General features: G+C 41.1%; 1 protein-coding gene across 3 annotated transcripts in view; it reads left to right on the top strand.

Moving 5' to 3' along the window:
- LOC147148983 (S-adenosylhomocysteine hydrolase-like protein 1) overlaps nt 1-13,216 on the top strand; it is a 39,852-nt gene extending 26,636 nt beyond the window's left edge. For 2 of the 3 annotated variants that reach the window (XM_086028351.1, XM_086028353.1), the window contains 5 exons: nt 10,402-10,500; nt 11,219-11,287; nt 12,379-12,457; nt 12,531-12,651; nt 12,724-13,216. In XM_086028351.1, coding sequence (XP_085884477.1) covers nt 10,402-10,500; nt 11,219-11,287; nt 12,379-12,457; nt 12,531-12,651; nt 12,724-12,730 — 375 coding nt within the window. In that variant the 3' untranslated portion in view covers nt 12,731-13,216. Of the gene's footprint in view, nt 1-10,401; nt 10,501-11,218; nt 11,288-12,378; nt 12,458-12,530; nt 12,656-12,723 lie in introns of those variants that run through there. The other variant, XM_086028352.1, reaches the window with a different exon arrangement.
- The last annotated feature ends 5,484 nt before the right edge of the window (nt 13,217-18,700 follow it).

The following is an 18,700-nucleotide window of genomic DNA, read 5'->3' as shown; positions in this document are numbered from 1 at the left end:
ACTAGGGTTAGGGTTTCCAGCTAGGGTTTCAAACTAGGGTTAGGGTTTCCAGCTAGGGTTTTCAGTTAGGGTTTCAAACTAGGGTTAGGGTTTCCAGCTAGGGTTTCACACTAGGGTTAGGGTTTCCAGCTAGGGTTTCAAACTAGGGTTAGGGTTTCCAGCTAGGGTTTCAAACTAGGGTTAGGGTTTCCAGCTAGGATTTTCAGTTAGGGTTTCAAACTAGGGTTAGGGTTTCCAGCTAGGGTTTCAAACTAGGGTTAGGGTTTCCAGCTAGGGTTTCAAACTAGGGTTAGGGTTTCCAGCTAGGGTTTTCAGTTAGGGTTTCAAACTAGGGTTAGGGTTTCCAGCTAGGGTTTCAAACTAGGGTTAGGGTTTCCAGCTAGGGTTTTCAGTTAGGGTTTCAAACTAGGGTTAGGGTTTCCAGCTAGGGTTTCAAACTAGGGTTAGGGTTTCCAGCTAGGGTTTCAAACTAGGGTTAGGGTTTCCAGCTAGGGTTTCAAACTAGGGTTAGGGTTTCAAACTAGGGTTAGGGTTTCAAACAAGGGTTAGGGTTTCAAATTAGAGTTAGGGTTTCAAACTAGGGTTAGGGTTTCAAATTAGGGTTTCAACCTAGGGTTAGGGTTTCAAACTAGGGTTAGGGTTTCAAACTAGGGTTAGGGTTTCAAATTAGGGTTTCAAACTAGGGTTAGGGTTTCCAGCTAGGGTTTCAAACTAGGGTTAGGGTTTCAAACTAGGGTTAGGGTTTCAAGTTAGGGTTTCAAACTAGGGTTAGGGTTTCAAACTAGGGTTAGGGTTTTAAACTAGGGTTAGGGTTTCAAACTAGGGTTTCAAACTAGGGTTAGGGTTTCAAACTAGGGTTTCAAACTAGGGTTAGGGTTTCAAACCAGGGTTAGGGTTTCAAATTAGGGTTTCAAACTAGGGTTAGGGTTTCCAGCTAGGGTTTCAAACTAAGGTTAGGTTTTCAATTTAGGGTTAGGGTTTCAAACTAGGGTTAGGGTTTCAAACTAGGGTTTCAAACTAGGGTAAGGGTTTCAAATTAGGGTTTCAAACTAGGGTTAGGGTTTCAAATTAGGGTTTCAAACTAGGGTTAGGGTTTCAAACTAGGGTTAGGGTTTCAAACTAGGGTTAGGATTTCCAGCTAGGGTTTCCAGCTAGGGTTTCAAACTAGGGTTAGGGTTTCAAACTAGGGTTAGGGTTTCAAACTAAGGTTAGGGTTTCACACTAGGCTTTCAAACTAGGGTTAGGGTTTCAAACTAGCGTTTCAAACTAGGGTTAGTGTTTCAAACTAGGGTTAGGGTTTCAAATTAGGGTTTCAAACTAGGGTTAGAGTTTCCAGCTAGGGTTTCATACTAGGGTTAGGGTTTCAAACTAGGGTTAGGGTTTCAAACTAGGGTTAGGGTTTCAAACTAGGTTTTCAAACTAGGGTAAGGGTTTCAAATTAGGGTTTCAAACTAGGGTTAGGGTTTCAAACTAGGGTTAGGGTTTCAAATTAGCGTTTCAAACTAGGGTTAGGGTTTCCAGCTAGGGTTTCAAACTAGGGTTAGGGTTTCCAGCTAGGGTTTCAAACTAGGGTTAGGGTTTCAAACTAGGGTTTCAAACTAGGGTTGGGTTTTCAAATTAGGGTTTCAAACTAGGGTTAGGGTTTTAAACTAGGGTTAGGGTTTCAAACTAGGGTTAGGAATTCAAACTAGGGTTAGGGTTTCCAGCTAGGGTTTCAAACTAGGGTTTCAAACTAGGGTTAGGGTTTCAAACTAGGGTTAGGGTTTCAGACTAGGGTTAGGGTTTCCAGCTAGGGTTTCAAACTAGGGTTAGGGTTTCAAACTAGGGTTTCAAACTTGGGTTAGGGTTTCAAACTAGGGTTAGGGTTTCCAGCTAGGGTTTCAAACAAGGGTTAGGGTTTCAACCTAGGGTTAGGGTTTCAAATTAGGGTTTCAAACTAGGGTTAGGGTTTCCAGCTAGGGTTTCAAACTAGGGTTAGGGTTTCAAATTAGGGTTTCAAACTAGGGTTAGGGTTTCCAGCTAGGGTTAGGGTTTCAAATTAGGGTTTCAAACTAGGGTTAGGGTTTCAAATTAGGGTTAGGGTTTCAAACTAGGGTTAGGGTTTCCAGCTAGGGTTTAAAACTAGGGTTAGGGTTTCAAATTAGGGTTTCAACCTAGGGTTAGGGTTTCAAACTAGGGTTAGGGTTTCAAATTAGGGTTTCAAACTAGGGTTAGGGTTTCCAGCTAGGGTTTCAAACTAGGGTTAGGGTTTCAAACTAGGGTTAGGGTTTCAAACTATGGTTAGGGTTTCAAGTTAGGGTTTCAAACTAGGGTTAGGGTTTCAAACTTGGGTTAGGGTTTCAAATTAGGGTTTCAAACTAGGGTTAGGGTTTCCAGCTAGGGTTTCAAACTAGAGTTAGGTTTTCAATTTAGGGTTAGGGTTTCAAACTAGGGTTAGGGTTTCAAACTGGGGTTTCAAACTAGGGTAAGGGTTTCAAATTAGGGTTTCAAACTAGGGTTAGGGTTTCCAGCTAGGGTTTCAAACTAGGGTTAGGGTTTCAAACTAGGGTTAGGGTTTCAAACTAGGGTTAGGATTTCCAGCTAGGGTTTCCAGCTAGGGTTTCAAACTAGGGTTAGGGTTTCAAACTAGGGTTAGGGTTTCAAACTAAGGTTAGGGTTTCAAACTCGGCTTTCAAACTAGGGTTAGGGTTTCAAACTAGCGTTTCAAACTAGGGTTAGTGTTTCAAACTAGGGTTAGGGTTTCAAATTAGGGTTTCAAACTAGGGTTAGAGTTTCCAGCTAGGGTTTCATACTAGGGTTAGGGTTTCAAACTAGGGTTAGGGTTTCAAACTAGGGTTAGGGTTTCAAACTAGGTTTTAAAACTAGGGTAAGGGTTTCAAATTACAGTTTCAAACTAGGGTTAGGGTTTCAAACTAGGGTTAGGGTTTCAAATTAGGGTTTCAAACTACGGTTAGGGTTTCCAGCTAGGGTTTCAAACTAGGGTTAGGGTTTCAAACTAGGGTTTCAAACTAGGGTTAGGGTTTCCAGCTAGGGTTTCAAACTAGGGTTAGGGTTTCCAGCTAGGGTTTTCAGTTAGGGTTTCAAACTAGGGTTAGGGTTTCCAGCTAGGGTTTCACACTAGGGTTAGGGTTTCCAGCTAGGGTTTCAAACTAGGGTTAGGGTTTCCAGCTAGGGTTTCAAACTAGGGTTAGGGTTTCCAGCTAGGATTTTCAGTTAGGGTTTCAAACTAGGGTTAGGGTTTCCAGCTAGGGTTTCAAACTAGGGTTAGGGTTTCCAGCTAGGGTTTCAAACTAGGGTTAGGGTTTCCAGCTAGGGTTTTCAGTTAGGGTTTCAAACTAGGGTTAGGGTTTCCAGATAGGGTTTCAAACTAGGGTTAGGGTTTCCAGCTAGGGTTTTCAGTTAGGGTTTCAAACTAGGGTTAGGGTTTCCAGATAGGGTTTCAAATTAGGGTTAGGGTTTCAAACTAGGGTTAGGGTTTCCAGCTAGGGTTTAAAACTAGGGTTAGGGTTTCAAATTAGGGTTTCAACCTAGGGTTAGGGTTTCAAACTAGGGTTAGGGTTTCAAATTAGGGTTTCAAACTAGGGTTAGGGTTTCCAGCTAGGGTTTCAAACTAGGGTTAGGGTTTCAAACTAGGGTTAGGGTTTCAAACTATGGTTAGGGTTTCAAGTTAGGGTTTCAAACTAGGGTTAGGGTTTCAAACTTGGGTTAGGGTTTCAAATTAGGGTTTCAAACTAGGGTTAGGGTTTCCAGCTAGGGTTTCAAACTAGAGTTAGGTTTTCAATTTAGGGTTAGGGTTTCAAACTAGGGTTAGGGTTTCAAACTGGGGTTTCAAACTAGGGTAAGGGTTTCAAATTAGGGTTTCAAACTAGGGTTAGGGTTTCCAGCTAGGGTTTCAAACTAGGGTTAGGGTTTCAAACTAGGGTTAGGGTTTCAAACTAGGGTTAGGATTTCCAGCTAGGGTTTCCAGCTAGGGTTTCAAACTAGGGTTAGGGTTTCAAACTAGGGTTAGGGTTTCAAACTAAGGTTAGGGTTTCAAACTCGGCTTTCAAACTAGGGTTAGGGTTTCAAACTAGCGTTTCAAACTAGGGTTAGTGTTTCAAACTAGGGTTAGGGTTTCAAATTAGGGTTTCAAACTAGGGTTAGAGTTTCCAGCTAGGGTTTCATACTAGGGTTAGGGTTTCAAACTAGGGTTAGGGTTTCAAACTAGGGTTAGGGTTTCAAACTAGGTTTTAAAACTAGGGTAAGGGTTTCAAATTACAGTTTCAAACTAGGGTTAGGGTTTCAAACTAGGGTTAGGGTTTCAAATTAGGGTTTCAAACTACGGTTAGGGTTTCCAGCTAGGGTTTCAAACTAGGGTTAGGGTTTCCAGCTAGGGTTTTCAGTTAGGGTTTCAAACTAGGGTTAGGGTTTCCAGCTAGGGTTTCACACTAGGGTTAGGGTTTCCAGCTAGGGTTTCAAACTAGGGTTAGGGTTTCCAGCTAGGGTTTTCAGTTAGGGTTTCAAACTAGGGTTAGGGTTTCCAGATAGGGTTTCAAACTAGGGTTAGGGTTTCCAGCTAGGGTTTTCAGTTAGGGTTTCAAACTAGGGTTAGGGTTTCCAGCTAGGGTTTCAAACTAGGGTTAGGGTTTCCAGCTAGGGTTTCAAACTAGGGTTAGGGTTTCCAGCTAGGGTTTCAAACTAGGGTTAGGGTTTCAAACTAGGGTTAGGGTTTCAAACAAGGGTTAGGGTTTCAAATTAGAGTTAGGGTTTCAAACTAGGGTTAGGGTTTCAAATTAGGGTTTCAACCTAGGGTTAGGGTTTCAAACTAGGGTTAGGGTTTCAAACTAGGGTTAGGGTTTCAAATTAGGGTTTCAAACTAGGGTTAGGGTTTCCAGCTAGGGTTTCAAACTAGGGTTAGGGTTTCAAACTAGGGTTAGGGTTTCAAGTTAGGGTTTCAAACTAGGGTTAGGGTTTCAAACTAGGGTTAGGGTTTTAAACTAGGGTTAGGGTTTCAAACTAGGGTTTCAAACTAGGGTTAGGGTTTCAAACTAGGGTTTCAAACTAGGGTTAGGGTTTCAAACCAGGGTTAGGGTTTCAAATTAGGGTTTCAAACTAGGGTTAGGGTTTCCAGCTAGGGTTTCAAACTAGGGTTAGGTTTTCAATTTAGGGTTAGGGTTTCAAACTAGGGTTAGGGTTTCAAACTAGGGTTTCAAACTAGGGTAAGGGTTTCAAATTAGGGTTTCAAACTAGGGTTAGGGTTTCAAACTAGGGTTAGGGTTTCAAATTAGGGTTTCAAACTAGGGTTAGGGTTTCAAACTAGGGTTAGGGTTTCAAACTAGGGTTAGGATTTCCAGCTAGGGTTTCCAGCTAGGGTTTCAAACTAGGGTTAGGGTTTCAAACTAGGGTTAGGGTTTCAAACTAAGGTTAGGGTTTCACACTAGGCTTTCAAACTAGGGTTAGGGTTTCAAACTAGCGTTTCAAACTAGGGTTAGTGTTTCAAACTAGGGTTAGGGTTTCAAATTAGGGTTTCAAACTAGGGTTAGAGTTTCCAGCTAGGGTTTCATACTAGGGTTAGGGTTTCAAACTAGGGTTAGGGTTTCAAACTAGGGTTAGGGTTTCAAACTAGGTTTTCAAACTAGGGTAAGGGTTTCAAATTAGGGTTTCAAACTAGGGTTAGGGTTTCAAACTAGGGTTAGGGTTTCAAATTAGGGTTTCAAACTAGGGTTAGGGTTTCCAGCTAGGGTTTCAAACTAGGGTTAGGGTTTCCAGCTAGGGTTTCAAACTAGGGTTAGGGTTTCAAACTAGGGTTTCAAACTAGGGTTGGGTTTTCAAATTAGGGTTTCAAACTAGGGTTAGGGTTTTAAACTAGGGTTAGGGTTTCAAACTAGGGTTAGGAATTCAAACTAGGGTTAGGGTTTCCAGCTAGGGTTTCAAACTAGGGTTTCAAACTAGGGTTAGGGTTTCAAACTAGGGTTAGGGTTTCAGACTAGGGTTAGGGTTTCCAGCTAGGGTTTCAAACTAGGGTTAGGGTTTCAAACTAGGGTTTCAAACTTGGGTTAGGGTTTCAAACTAGGGTTAGGGTTTCCAGCTAGGGTTTCAAACAAGGGTTAGGGTTTCAACCTAGGGTTAGGGTTTCAAATTAGGGTTTCAAACTAGGGTTAGGGTTTCCAGCTAGGGTTTCAAACTAGGGTTAGGGTTTCAAATTAGGGTTTCAAACTAGGGTTAGGGTTTCCAGCTAGGGTTAGGGTTTCAAATTAGGGTTTCAAACTAGGGTTAGGGTTTCAAATTAGGGTTAGGGTTTCAAACTAGGGTTAGGGTTTCCAGCTAGGGTTTAAAACTAGGGTTAGGGTTTCAAATTAGGGTTTCAACCTAGGGTTAGGGTTTCAAACTAGGGTTAGGGTTTCAAATTAGGGTTTCAAACTAGGGTTAGGGTTTCCAGCTAGGGTTTCAAACTAGGGTTAGGGTTTCAAACTAGGGTTAGGGTTTCAAACTATGGTTAGGGTTTCAAGTTAGGGTTTCAAACTAGGGTTAGGGTTTCAAACTTGGGTTAGGGTTTCAAATTAGGGTTTCAAACTAGGGTTAGGGTTTCCAGCTAGGGTTTCAAACTAGAGTTAGGTTTTCAATTTAGGGTTAGGGTTTCAAACTAGGGTTAGGGTTTCAAACTGGGGTTTCAAACTAGGGTAAGGGTTTCAAATTAGGGTTTCAAACTAGGGTTAGGGTTTCCAGCTAGGGTTTCAAACTAGGGTTAGGGTTTCAAACTAGGGTTAGGGTTTCAAACTAGGGTTAGGATTTCCAGCTAGGGTTTCCAGCTAGGGTTTCAAACTAGGGTTAGGGTTTCAAACTAGGGTTAGGGTTTCAAACTAAGGTTAGGGTTTCAAACTAGGCTTTCAAACTAGGGTTAGGGTTTCAAACTAGCGTTTCAAACTAGGGTTAGTGTTTCAAACTAGGGTTAGGGTTTCAAATTAGGGTTTCAAACTAGGGTTAGAGTTTCCAGCTAGGGTTTCATACTAGGGTTAGGGTTTCAAACTAGGGTTAGGGTTTCAAACTAGGGTTAGGGTTTCAAACTAGGTTTTAAAACTAGGGTAAGGGTTTCAAATTACAGTTTCAAACTAGGGTTAGGGTTTCAAACTAGGGTTAGGGTTTCAAATTAGGGTTTCAAACTACGGTTAGGGTTTCCAGCTAGGGTTTCAAACTAGGGTTAGGGTTTCAAACTAGGGTTTCAAACTAGGGTTAGGGTTTCAAACTAGGGTTAGGGTTTCAAACTAGGGTTAGGGTTTCAAATTAGAGTTTCAAACTAAGGTTAGGGTTTCAAACCAGGGTTAGGGTTTCAAACTAGAGTTAGGGTTTCAAACTAGGGTTAGGGTTTCAAATTAGGGTTTCAACCTAGGGTTAGGGTTTCAAACTAGGGTTAGGGTTTCAAATTAGGGTTTCAAACTAGGGTTAGGGTTTCCAGCTAGGGTTTCAAACTAGGGTTAGGGTTTCAAACTAGGGTTAGGGTTTCAAGTTAGGGTTTCAAACTAGGGTTAGGGTTTCAAACTAGGGTTAGGGTTTTAAACTAGGGTTAGGGTTTCAAACTAGGGTTTCAAACTAGGGTTAGGGTTTCAAACTAGGGTTTCAAACTAGGGTTAGGGTTTCAAACCAGGGTTAGGGTTTCAAATTAGGGTTTCAAACTAGGGTTTCAAACTAGGGTAAGGGTTTCAAATTAGGGTTTCAAACTAGGGTTAGGGTTTCAAACTAGGGTTAGGGTTTCAAATTAGGGTTTCAAACTAGGGTTAGGGTTTCAAACTAGGGTTAGGGTTTCAAACTAGGGTTAGGATTTCCAGCTAGGGTTTCCAGCTAGGGTTTCAAACTGGGGTTAGGGTTTCAAACTAGGGTTAGGGTTTCAAACTAAGGTCAGGGTTTCAAACTAGGCTTTCAAACTAGGGTTAGGGTTTCAAACTAGCGTTTCAAACTAGGGTTAGTGTTTCAAACTAGGGTTAGGGTTTCAAATTAGGGTTTCAAACTCGGGTTAGAGTTTCCAGCTAGGGTTTCATACTAGGGTTAGGGTTTCAAACTAGGGTTAGGGTTTCAAACTAGGGTTAGGGTTTCAAACTAGGTTTTCAAACTAGGGTAAGGGTTTCAAATTAGGGTTTCAAACTAGGGTTAGGGTTTCAAACTAGGGTTAGGGTTTCAAATTAGGGTTTCAAACTAGGGTTAGGGTTTCCAGCTAGGGTTTCAAACTAGGGTTAGGGTTTCAAGCTAGGGTTTCAAACTAGGGTTAGGGTTTCAAACTAGGGTTTCAAACTAGGGTTGGGTTTTCAAATTAGGGTTTCAAACTAGGGTTAGGGTTTTAAACTAGGGTTAGGGTTTCAAACTAGGGTTAGGAATTCAAACTAGGGTTAGGGTTTCCAGCTAGGGTTTCAAACTAGGGTTTCAAACTAGGGTTAGGGTTTCAAACTAGGGTTAGGGTTTCAGACTAGGGTTAGGGTTTCCAGCTAGGGTTTCAAACTAGGGTTAGGGTTTCAAACTAGGGTTTCAAACTAGGGTTAGGGTTTCAAACTAGGGTTAGGGTTTCCAGCTAGGGTTTCAAACTAGGGTTAGGGTTTCAACCTAGGGTTAGGGTTTCAAATTAGGGTTTCAAACTAGGGTTAGGGTTTCAAACTAGGGTTAGGGTTTCCAGCTAGGGTTTCAAACTAGGGTTAGGGTTTCAAATTAGGGTTTCAAACTAGGGTTAGGGTTTCCAGCTAGGGTTAGGGTTTCAAATTAGGGTTTCAAACTAGGGTTAGGGTTTCCAGCTAGGGTTAGGGTTTCAAATTAGGGTTTCAAACTAGGGTTAGGGTTTCCAGCTAGGGTTTCAAACTAGGGTTAGGGTTTAAAACTAGGGTTAGGGTTTCAAATTAGGGTTCCAAACTAGGGTTAGGGTTTCCAGGTAGGGTTTCAAACTAGGGTTAGGGTTTCCAGCTAGGGTTTCAAACTAGGGTTAGGGTTTCAAACTAGGGTTAGGGTTTCAAACTAGGGTTAGGGTTTCCAGCTAGGGTTTCAAACTAGGGTTAGGGTTTCAAACTAGGGTTAGGGTTTCAAACTAAGGTTAGGGTTTCAAACTAGGCTTTCAAACTAGGGTTAGGGTTTCAAACTAGCGTTTCAAACTAGGGTTAGTGTTTCAAACTAGGGTTAGGGTTTCAAATTAGGGTTTCAAACTAGGGTTAGAGTTTCCAGCTAGGGTTTCATACTAGGGTTAGGGTTTCAAACTAGGGTTAGGGTTTCAAACTAGGGTTAGGGTTTCAAACTAGGTTTTCAAACTAGGGTAAGGGTTTCAAATTAGGGTTTCAAACTAGGGTTAGGGTTTCAAACTAGGGTTAGGGTTTCAAATTAGGGTTTCAAACTAGGGTTAGGGTTTCCAGCTAGGGTTTCAAACTAGGGTTAGGGTTTCCAGCTAGGGTTTCAAACTAGGGTTAGGGTTTCAAACTAGGGTTTCAAACTAGGGTTGGGGTTTCAAATTAGGGTTTCAAACTAGGGTTAGGGTTTTAAACTAGGGTTAGGGTTTCAAACTAGGGTTAGGGTTTCAGACTAGGGTTAGGGTTTCCAGCTAGGGTTTCAAACTAGGGTTAGGGTTTCAAACTAGGGTTTCAAACTAGGGTTAGGAATTCAAACTAGGGTTACGGGTTTCCAGCTAGGGTTTCAAACTAGGGTTAGGGTTTCAAACCAGGGTTTCAAACTAGGGTTAGTGTTTCCAGCTAGGGTTTCAAACTAGGGTTAGGGTTTCAAATTAGGGTTTCAAACTAGGGTTTGGGTTTCAAACTAGGGTTGGGGTTTCAAACTAGGGTTAGGGTTTCAAAATAGGGTTTCAAACTAGGGTTAGGGTTTCAAACTAGGGTTAGGGTTTCAAATTAGTGTTAGTGTTTCAAATTAGGGTTTCAAACTAGGGTTTGAAACTAGGGTTAGGGTTTCAGACTAGGGTTAGGGTTTCCAGCTAGGGTTTCAAACTAGGGTTCGCGTTTCAAACTAGGATTTCAAACTAGGGTTAGGAATTCAAACTAGGGTTAGGGTTTCAAACTAGGGTTAGTGCTTCCAGCTAGGGTTTCAAACTAGGTTTAGGGTTTTAAATTAGGGTTTCAAACTAGGGTTGGGGTTTCAAACTAGGGTTGGAGTTTCAAACTAGGGTTAGGGTTTCAGAATAGGGTTTCAAACTAGGGTTAGGGTTTCAAACTAGGGTTAGGGTTTCAAATTAGTGTTAGTGTTTCAATCTAGGATTTCAAACTAGGGTTTGAAACTAGGGTTAGGGTTTCAAACTAGGGTTAGGGTTTCAAACTAGGGTTAGGGTTTCCAGCTAGGAAAATAATAATTTGGGGAGGGGGAATGAGTTTGCTAATTTTATCAGTGCTTCTGACTGGGTTTCAGCCAAATTAATTGTGTAAATTATAAGTTTTTGTTGTGTCTTGTCAGGCGAGTCTACGCACTGCAGAGCTGCGGTGGGAGCGCGTTAGACCTCAGGTGGACCACATCGTATGGCCAGATGGAAGGAGAATCGTCCTACTAGCCGAGGTGATGCCAGTACCGTTGATATACACGGAACCATCTTCGATATAAATGTCATCCATAAAGCAGATGACACCCGATAACCAAAACCCCCAATTTGGTTGCGGGTGGATTGATTGGATCCATCTTTTTCCTCATATGGTATACAGGTTTAAAAAAATCCATAGCCAAATTTTTTACTACCAAAAATATGTCAGTAAATTATGAAGTGCACTAAATGAAGCAGCAAAACTTCAAATTGGCAAATGCATCAATGAGCTTCATGCTTCTCATGGGTCAGCCAAACTACTTTAAAGTTTCTTCTGACTGGACAGATGCAATGTGCACTAAATCATTTCAACTGACCAATGATCACAGATATACACTTGATGTTTTGACATCACATCAAAACTCATAAAATAAGTGCACTTACATAAGAAAAATACACCGCGAAGCATCAAGGAGAAAATAATCATATGGCTACGTGTTTTTTTTTTTTTTTTAAGTCAGACAAATTGTAACATGACTCTCACAAACGTCTTAATGTGATTTCAGGTCATTAAATCATGTAGTTCATCCTAAATAAAGCAACAAGCATTGGCAAGCATGTCATTGAGCTTCCTGATTTACGTGGGTCTATCTAATTACTTTAATAACCCGGCGTCTGATTGGACGTACGAGATGTGGCCCCTTTAAGCTGAACAATGACCACAGGTGACCCTTGTCTCTCTTGTTCTCACTTCAGGGTCGTTTGCTGAATCTGAGCTGTTCCACAGTGCCCCGCTTTGTCCTCTCCGTCACTGCCACCACTCAGGTGTGAGATCTGCACACATACGCTCTTTATTCTGTGGACAAAAGTATTGGGACACAAGTAGTGTAAATGGGAAATGTTTGGAGATTTCTACTCTCGATTCGTGGTTGGTTAAAGGAGATATAGGATGCATTTTTTTGCCTTCACAATTTGGAACAGTTCTCAGGTGTCGCCGCTAGGAGTGTGGACAGAAAAGTGAGCACCCACAAAAACATTCAAAGCAAATGAACTAATTGAAGCAGCAATTCGTACACTATACAGTACATTTAAACTTATTAAAACAAACTTAAAGTAGAAGTCAACCCAAACATATTTTTTTCAATAATATGTTCTATGCAAGGCCACTAGTTGAAACAAGGCATTTTGATAAATATTGCATTTGTGGAATAAGAGTTAATGCACCCGTTTTTAGCCATCTCCGGGGGCGGCCATTTTGTCACTTCTGTCGACTGAAAATGACATCACAGACCCTCAGGGCTCAGATGACGACCAATCATGGCTCACCTGTTTTCTGAAGCTGAGCTATGATTAGTCGTTATCTGAGCCCTGAGGGTGTTGTGATGTCATTTTCAATCGACAGAAGTGACAAAATGGCCGCGCCCTGAGATGGCTAAAAAGGGGTGGATTTTGCTGCTTAACTCATATTCCACAAACACAATATTAATCAGAATTCCGTGTTTCAACTAGTGGGCCTGCTGGGAACATATTCTTGGAAAAAAAATGTTTGGGTTGATTTCCACTTTAGATGCATTACTTTTTTAAAGTATTCCTTAGATTCTGTTCTCGCTGTCAAGAAATGGGAGACTGCGACATAACATCACTTTGAGGAAAGGAAGATTATGATGCTTACACAGGCTCCAAATAAGAGGCAAAGCTTGCTTGCTTCAAGCTGTTAATTATGTCGAAAGTCTGTTTGTTTAATGCTAACATTCAATGCAAACGCTATAGACGGCCAAACGTAAATTTTCATTTGCCAAAGTATTCAAAGTTTTAAGCAAAACAGAAGTCAAACATTTTTGTAAATTGAATGCTTGCAATTATTAAAAACCTGCAATACAGCAGTGGAATTTTGACTGTCACTCATAACCGTTCAGGCTCTAGCCCTCATTGAGTTGTACAACGCTCCAGAAGGACGTTACAAACGTGATGTCTACCTGCTGCCAAAAAAGATGGGCAAGTCCTTTAACAATAATTGATATTAACACAAAACCCCCCAAATTTGAAATGTGAATATTTATGTTCACAGACGAATATGTGGCCAGTCTTCACCTCCCCGGTTTTGACGCTCACCTCACTGAGCTGACTGACGAGCAGACCAAGTATTTGGGCATCGGCAAGCATGGACCCTTTAAACCGAACTATTATAGGTGACATATACACACACAAACATTACATTCATACTATTTTTTTATGGCTCACTAAAACCTTTTTTGATGCAGGTATTGACCCTCCGGATTCTGAAGACGACATGTTTATTGTAATAATATTCCTTTGAAGCCTACTGTACACATGTTGACTGTTCACTATTGAGTTGTACAGTCTTTTGACAGAATTTAAATTTCATCCTGTACATTTAGCACAATGAACTCATGAAGAGATAATAATAGGTTATAAATATATACAGTGTATCTTGTTTCTAAATCTTTTTTTTTTTTTTTTTCAAAAATAGTTCATAGATTTATTGAAATGGGAATGAGAACATGAGTTGCGGTCATGTTAGCAGGTTGGCTAAGAGCAGTCTTTTAAGCAGAATTGCGGGGTGGGGATGAGGGGAGAAGCAGCAGTAAAACAGGCTGTAATCTCAATGTCAAGTAACGCATAGAAGTGGAAAAGCCCAATCTCCTCAAGTGTTTGTGAGCAGTATATGACCCGATTGGCAAAATGTCGTTTGAGGTGGATAAAATAAAATTGCAGATATGCTTATCACAATGATTGACAGTCCCCGATTTTATTAGTGGTTAGATTTACCATTTGTAGCAGTGGGACTCAGTGACGGTCTTTGACAGACTGTCATTTAACATTACACATAAGGCCCGCAAAATACACATTTGCAGCTTATGGTCCATGTACTTGTACAATTTTTATTGTCACCAGTAAAAGCAGTTCAGGACACTATTAGAACTACTAACTGAGTGATTTATGTGTCATTTTTATTTAGGGTATTATAAGTTATATATTAGGCATTTAGAATCTAATTTGGGAAAAAAACTAGCTTAAAAAAAAAAAAAAAAAAAAAAGAAGTCAAAGAGGTCATTGATGTAATTTTCTTCTCCAAACCAAACAACTCCAAAAAAAAATGTAAGTATGTTTTGTGAAAAAAAAAACTGTAACAGGTAAGTGTTTACACTGATATTAGCTTGTCGGCCTTGACCTTGTCAGTCTACGAGTGAGGCAAAACTGCACAGATTGACAATTGCTGTAGTGACATGATCATATTTTACTAGTTAACATCTAGTGCTTCACTAGTAGCACTAATAGCGCACGGTTGTCATGTAGTTTACTGTTTTCTCCACGAGTAACATGTAGTTGTCATTCTAGTGCTACGTTATCCTACTCGTGCATAAAAGTCAACAAAACATAGCTCTGCTTAGCTAATTAGCATTGATAACTGGGGCATCACACACCGTGGGGCATCGGGATCTTTTTGCATGATAGAATTTCTGCATGACAGTGTTGTCAGGGTGTTACTTGAAAATGACTCCGGATCTTCAAACAGCACTGCTGCAAGTCGTTGGTGGAGAAACCGGTGTGAAGCAGTTATGTAAATTAGCCCAACTGTTACACTCAACTACAGCAATAGTATTACTGCCAATAAAAAAGTTTCCGTAACATTCCAAACACAAACAACCCACCAAAATGCTCACATGACTCAAATAAATGCTCGTATGAAAAGCTTTCGTCCGTCGCTGAGCCGACAGTCTGCAAATTGGGTTACGGCGGCTCAGTTTTCACATCATTCTGCAGCCTCGTTAATCATACGCATCCAAAAGCGGCGTAACGCCATTAAGTCCGGCAGAGGGTCAGGGGCTTTTGCATGAAGGAAATTACATTACTGCTGATTTTCTTTTAGCCCCTTTTACCCTCTTCTAAAAACAAAATGGGTTAAGAAAACACATTTACAAGGGTTAGATTAGTGTTAAGTCACGTCACGTCACATCAGTCATCATCTGCTATCCTCATTGTTGATTTATAACCTCTACTGCACCATTTCTGGATAACTCTAATCCGGAGTCCCGTGGCACCAAAGTGCATTTATGACTAACATTACAGTATAGTGTTAAAGCAACACTGTGTCGTATGTCAGTTTTTGTGGATTATGGCGGCGCCATGTGGACAAAAGCGGTAGTGTTTGGACAAAAATCAACTACATTTCCCATGCGCGCCAGCGCGTAGTGTCGTGAAATCCTGAGCCGTCCTTAAAGCGGAAGGAGGAAGTGAGTATGCCGTAATGCAATTCAGGACATTTGTATTTTTTGGTGTGCCAGGGTTGATCCCATCCTCCTCAAAGTTGCTTTGTGCCAGTAAAAACGATACAGACCCCCTCAGGGCATGAAGTCCCATTCAACTACTGTAAGTCAATGTTTCATCAAAAGAGTTGTGAAAAGATTTTATTCCGGTCGATTTCTTGCCCAGTGCTGCTTTAATACAAGTGTAAAAAAAAGGTCATAAAACGGTCATCAGGGCTTGATGCTACACAGCCAACGTTAATGATGCCACTTAATTCTCTTGCATTAGCAGTGTGTGTGCGTGTGTCCAGTTGATAATCCATTGGTTAGTGAAGTACAATGACAGATGGTCACTGGAGCTATATTCTGTTGCAACCAAGAAGTATCAGGATTCCGTGTGTGTGAGTGTGTGTCCTTGTCTCTTCCCTATCAGGGATTCTCTTTAAAGAGCTTTTGATGCATCACTACAGACGCTAATCACTTGAAGCAGCTGTCCGCCGACCTCTTCCTTCTCAATTTCATTGGTCAGGTTGAATAGAAAAACTGTTGCTCAATTGCTGGGTGGATGGAAGAATAGATAATGGAGTATTGGTTCACGGATGGATGAATGAATCACCATTTCACTATCAATCCATCCATCCATTGATCCAACCGTCCATTGTGTAGTGGATGGATGGCCGGGACTCACACCACCATGGTTGATTGATGAACTGACATATTTATTGACAACTAATTGACTGACTGACAGCCAATCTGTGACCGACTCATTGATAGACTGACTGGCAACCGATTTTCGGAGTGATTTATTGCTTGGCAAACTGATTCTCAACTCAACTTTGTTTACAGAGCATTTTAAAAACAACCATAGCTGCATACAAGGTGCTGTACATAAAGTAATTTCAGACGTATACAAACAAAAACAGTTAAAACAATAAAATACTGACTGATTTTCTGATTGGAGAAACTGACAGACTTGTTAATTGACTGATCAATTGACTTATTCAATGACGAATGACCGTCTAACTGACCAATGTATTGGCTGACTCTTTGACAGACTTGACTGATAGATCGACTGACTCATTTATTTACTGACCGACTCATTGACTTAATGGACTCTAATTTCATGCCCAGCGCAAGTCTAGCACAAAGTGCAGTCTAACGGTGCACATGGGTGGAGTTTTCATTCCTTTGGTATCTTCACAAACGTACGTCACAGCCAATGGAAGGGGCTCATCTCATTCTCTTAAAATTCAGCGCAAGAGAGGCGAACAGTTTTTGACATGGCGCAAGATTCGCACTCTGATTTGCTTGAGTTCTACGGATGGCTCGAGGTGGAAAATATTTATATTAAGGACGTTTGGAAGCAGACCACCACGGGTGGATGATGTAAAGTTGGCCAGGGCAATCACGCGGAGAACGCCGTTTCCTAAAACAAGCTAGTAGTGTCCTCCAGTAGTTGTCATGTTGTTCTGAGACTGCAGGACACTCAGGAGGGAATTGGTATAAAGCCCTCGCTGATGTGCCTGTAGTCACTCACAATCCCTTACGGTCAATCAAGACATTATACTGTATGTCTTCACCAATTCAAGGTTTGTCCACAAAGGCAAGACTGTGTGGAACTCTGTTGCCATCTCTCCGTCAGTTTTTTGGCAAGTCTAGAACCACCGGATCCTTCCGAGCCACCAGAGTGAGTTCTACCATTGCCAAATACCGCACGAGAGCCGCCAGGTCATCCAGACATGTGTGACGGCACGGTTTCAGGTTGCATCCTCTCAGACATCCAATGCCAGTCTCCACAGCAACAACAAACTGATACCCACGAAGGACGGTGCAATCGATCAGCCCGGCACTTTATCATTCAAGCCCCTGCCTTGAGGCCACTGGACATAGACGCCGACATGAGCTAAAGGAAAACACAAGCACCGACGTATATCCATCTTGTCCTATATTGGCACCACACATAACTGCTCAAGCAGAGACACAAAGCAAAAATGTGCTAGTGCCAAAATGGGCAAAGTAGATCAGACGCACTTGGTCGAACCCAGACAGAGGGATTCTGTTGGAGGTTCTGTCTCAACTCTGTTTATGGCCCGTTGATAATTCACTGATAATCTGTTGAGACAGTGAATATTACCAGTGCCATACACAGAAGAGGAGGAGATATGCAAGGAGCGTCTACCAACAATTTCTTCTGATTTTTATTTCCTAGTAATGAGTAATGATGGTGAGTAGTGGGAAGGTATGGGAGTAGTGGGGAGGGGATAGGGACTGGGCCAGCCCGCGAATCGCAAAAATCTGGGCCTTGCTGATGCCCATTGAAGTACATCGGGCGGGGTTAACCCCCAAATTCTACCCAAAACGCTGATAAATATTTAATATGCGATTTCCACGAAAGACGAGGGGGAAATGGGGGGGGGGGGGGGGACTTCCACAAATATGTGGATCGGCGGCTGCCGAACTGCTAGGGGTCCACCGTACATATTTTATTTAGGAAGGATAGTGGGGTAAAAGTGGAAGTTGCCAGATATATAAAATTGCAGTGTACATTTGTGAAAATTCTACATACAGTAAGTAGAGTAACAACATATTGTATTTGTACTCTGATATATTACAACACAGGCAGTTTGTTAGCTAGCTAATTAAAAACAAAAATAAAACCTTTTTTTTTTTCTTAGACCCGATCTTTTCCCCTCGATTCCGATAAACTGAAAATAACGTGATTGGGACCGATTTCCAATCACTAATATATATATATATATATATATATATATATATATATATATATATATATATATATATATATATATATATATATATATATATATAAATAAATAAAAGGTCTGGCTCTCAGATTGATTCTGGCTGTGGGGAATGATGTGCTAAGTGATTTTTGAGATGCTCCAAATGGCTCCCAAAGCGGGGTCTCATCTTCCCATTTCCGGGCGAGATCAATAGAGTAAAAAGCCTGAGAGGGACAGCGAGCGAGATGGAGAGAGAGATGACATCTCACTTGCTATTTGTGCTGAGTGATAATTACATTGTCTGATGATGATGATGAGTCCTCGCGTCTTTGTAACTCTTCATCAAGAGGGGAATAAAATGCATTCAAGTCCTCCTAATCAAGGCTGGAGTGGATGGTAAAACATTGGAAAAAAATGAGTCCCATCTTCACTTTTGGGCAACACGGCAGTCTCCTGCTCAGCACGCCTGCCTCACATTTGAGAGGTTCTGGGTTCGAGTCTTACTGTGTTTAGGCTTCTTCCCAAAACATTTACAAAACATTCATGTTAGGCTTAATAAAAAAAATCTAAATTGTCCGTGGGGTGAATGTGAACATGAATAGTTTGTCTAAATGTGCCCGTTTGAGTTTAAGAATGGAGCAGATGATTTGTGTGTGCTCCAGAGGATTTTCTTGTGAGGATGCAATTAGCTGCTAAGCATCTTACTCCAATGGAAGTATAGTAATCCACGCTAGCCATCCTCCTTCCACAACTCCGCCACATATACTCCACTTGCCTTGCGCCTTTTACGCATAACTTAAAAATGCCCTAAAAAACACATTGCCTTCAGTTTCACAAAAATTTAAAAAGTCGACGTCAAAATACACGTTGAGGTACACTATAGTGGTAACTAATGGCTTGCTGGCTCCCCTCTAGTGGCATGTGAAAGAATACTTTACTTTATTAAATGTTCAAACTGATGTTAATTAAGTTGCTTAAACTTTTTAGTCCAATACAGTAAATTGGTTAAGGACAATTCAATTGTATTCAATTTTGATCTAGGATGCAATATGTCTATTTAAGTTTTAGAATTGTTTTCCCTCTCTCGCTCGCTCCCTCTCTTATGTGCAATAGATTTTAATGGAGTCATTATTTCAGAAGCTTTTATTTTGTAATATATTTATATGTTCTTATATTTAAACGCAGTGTTACTGCATTATTGAAGTCAAAAGATCCATGCGTAAAACAAT

This window comes from Filicampus tigris, chromosome 4 (genome assembly GCF_054856515.1).
Source record: "Filicampus tigris isolate MCC_2025a chromosome 4, RoL_Ftig_1.0, whole genome shotgun sequence".
NCBI lineage: Eukaryota > Metazoa > Chordata > Actinopteri > Syngnathiformes > Syngnathidae > Filicampus > Filicampus tigris.
The sequence above is the reverse complement of the archived record's forward strand: the minus strand, read 5'-3'. Positions and strand labels throughout refer to the sequence as shown.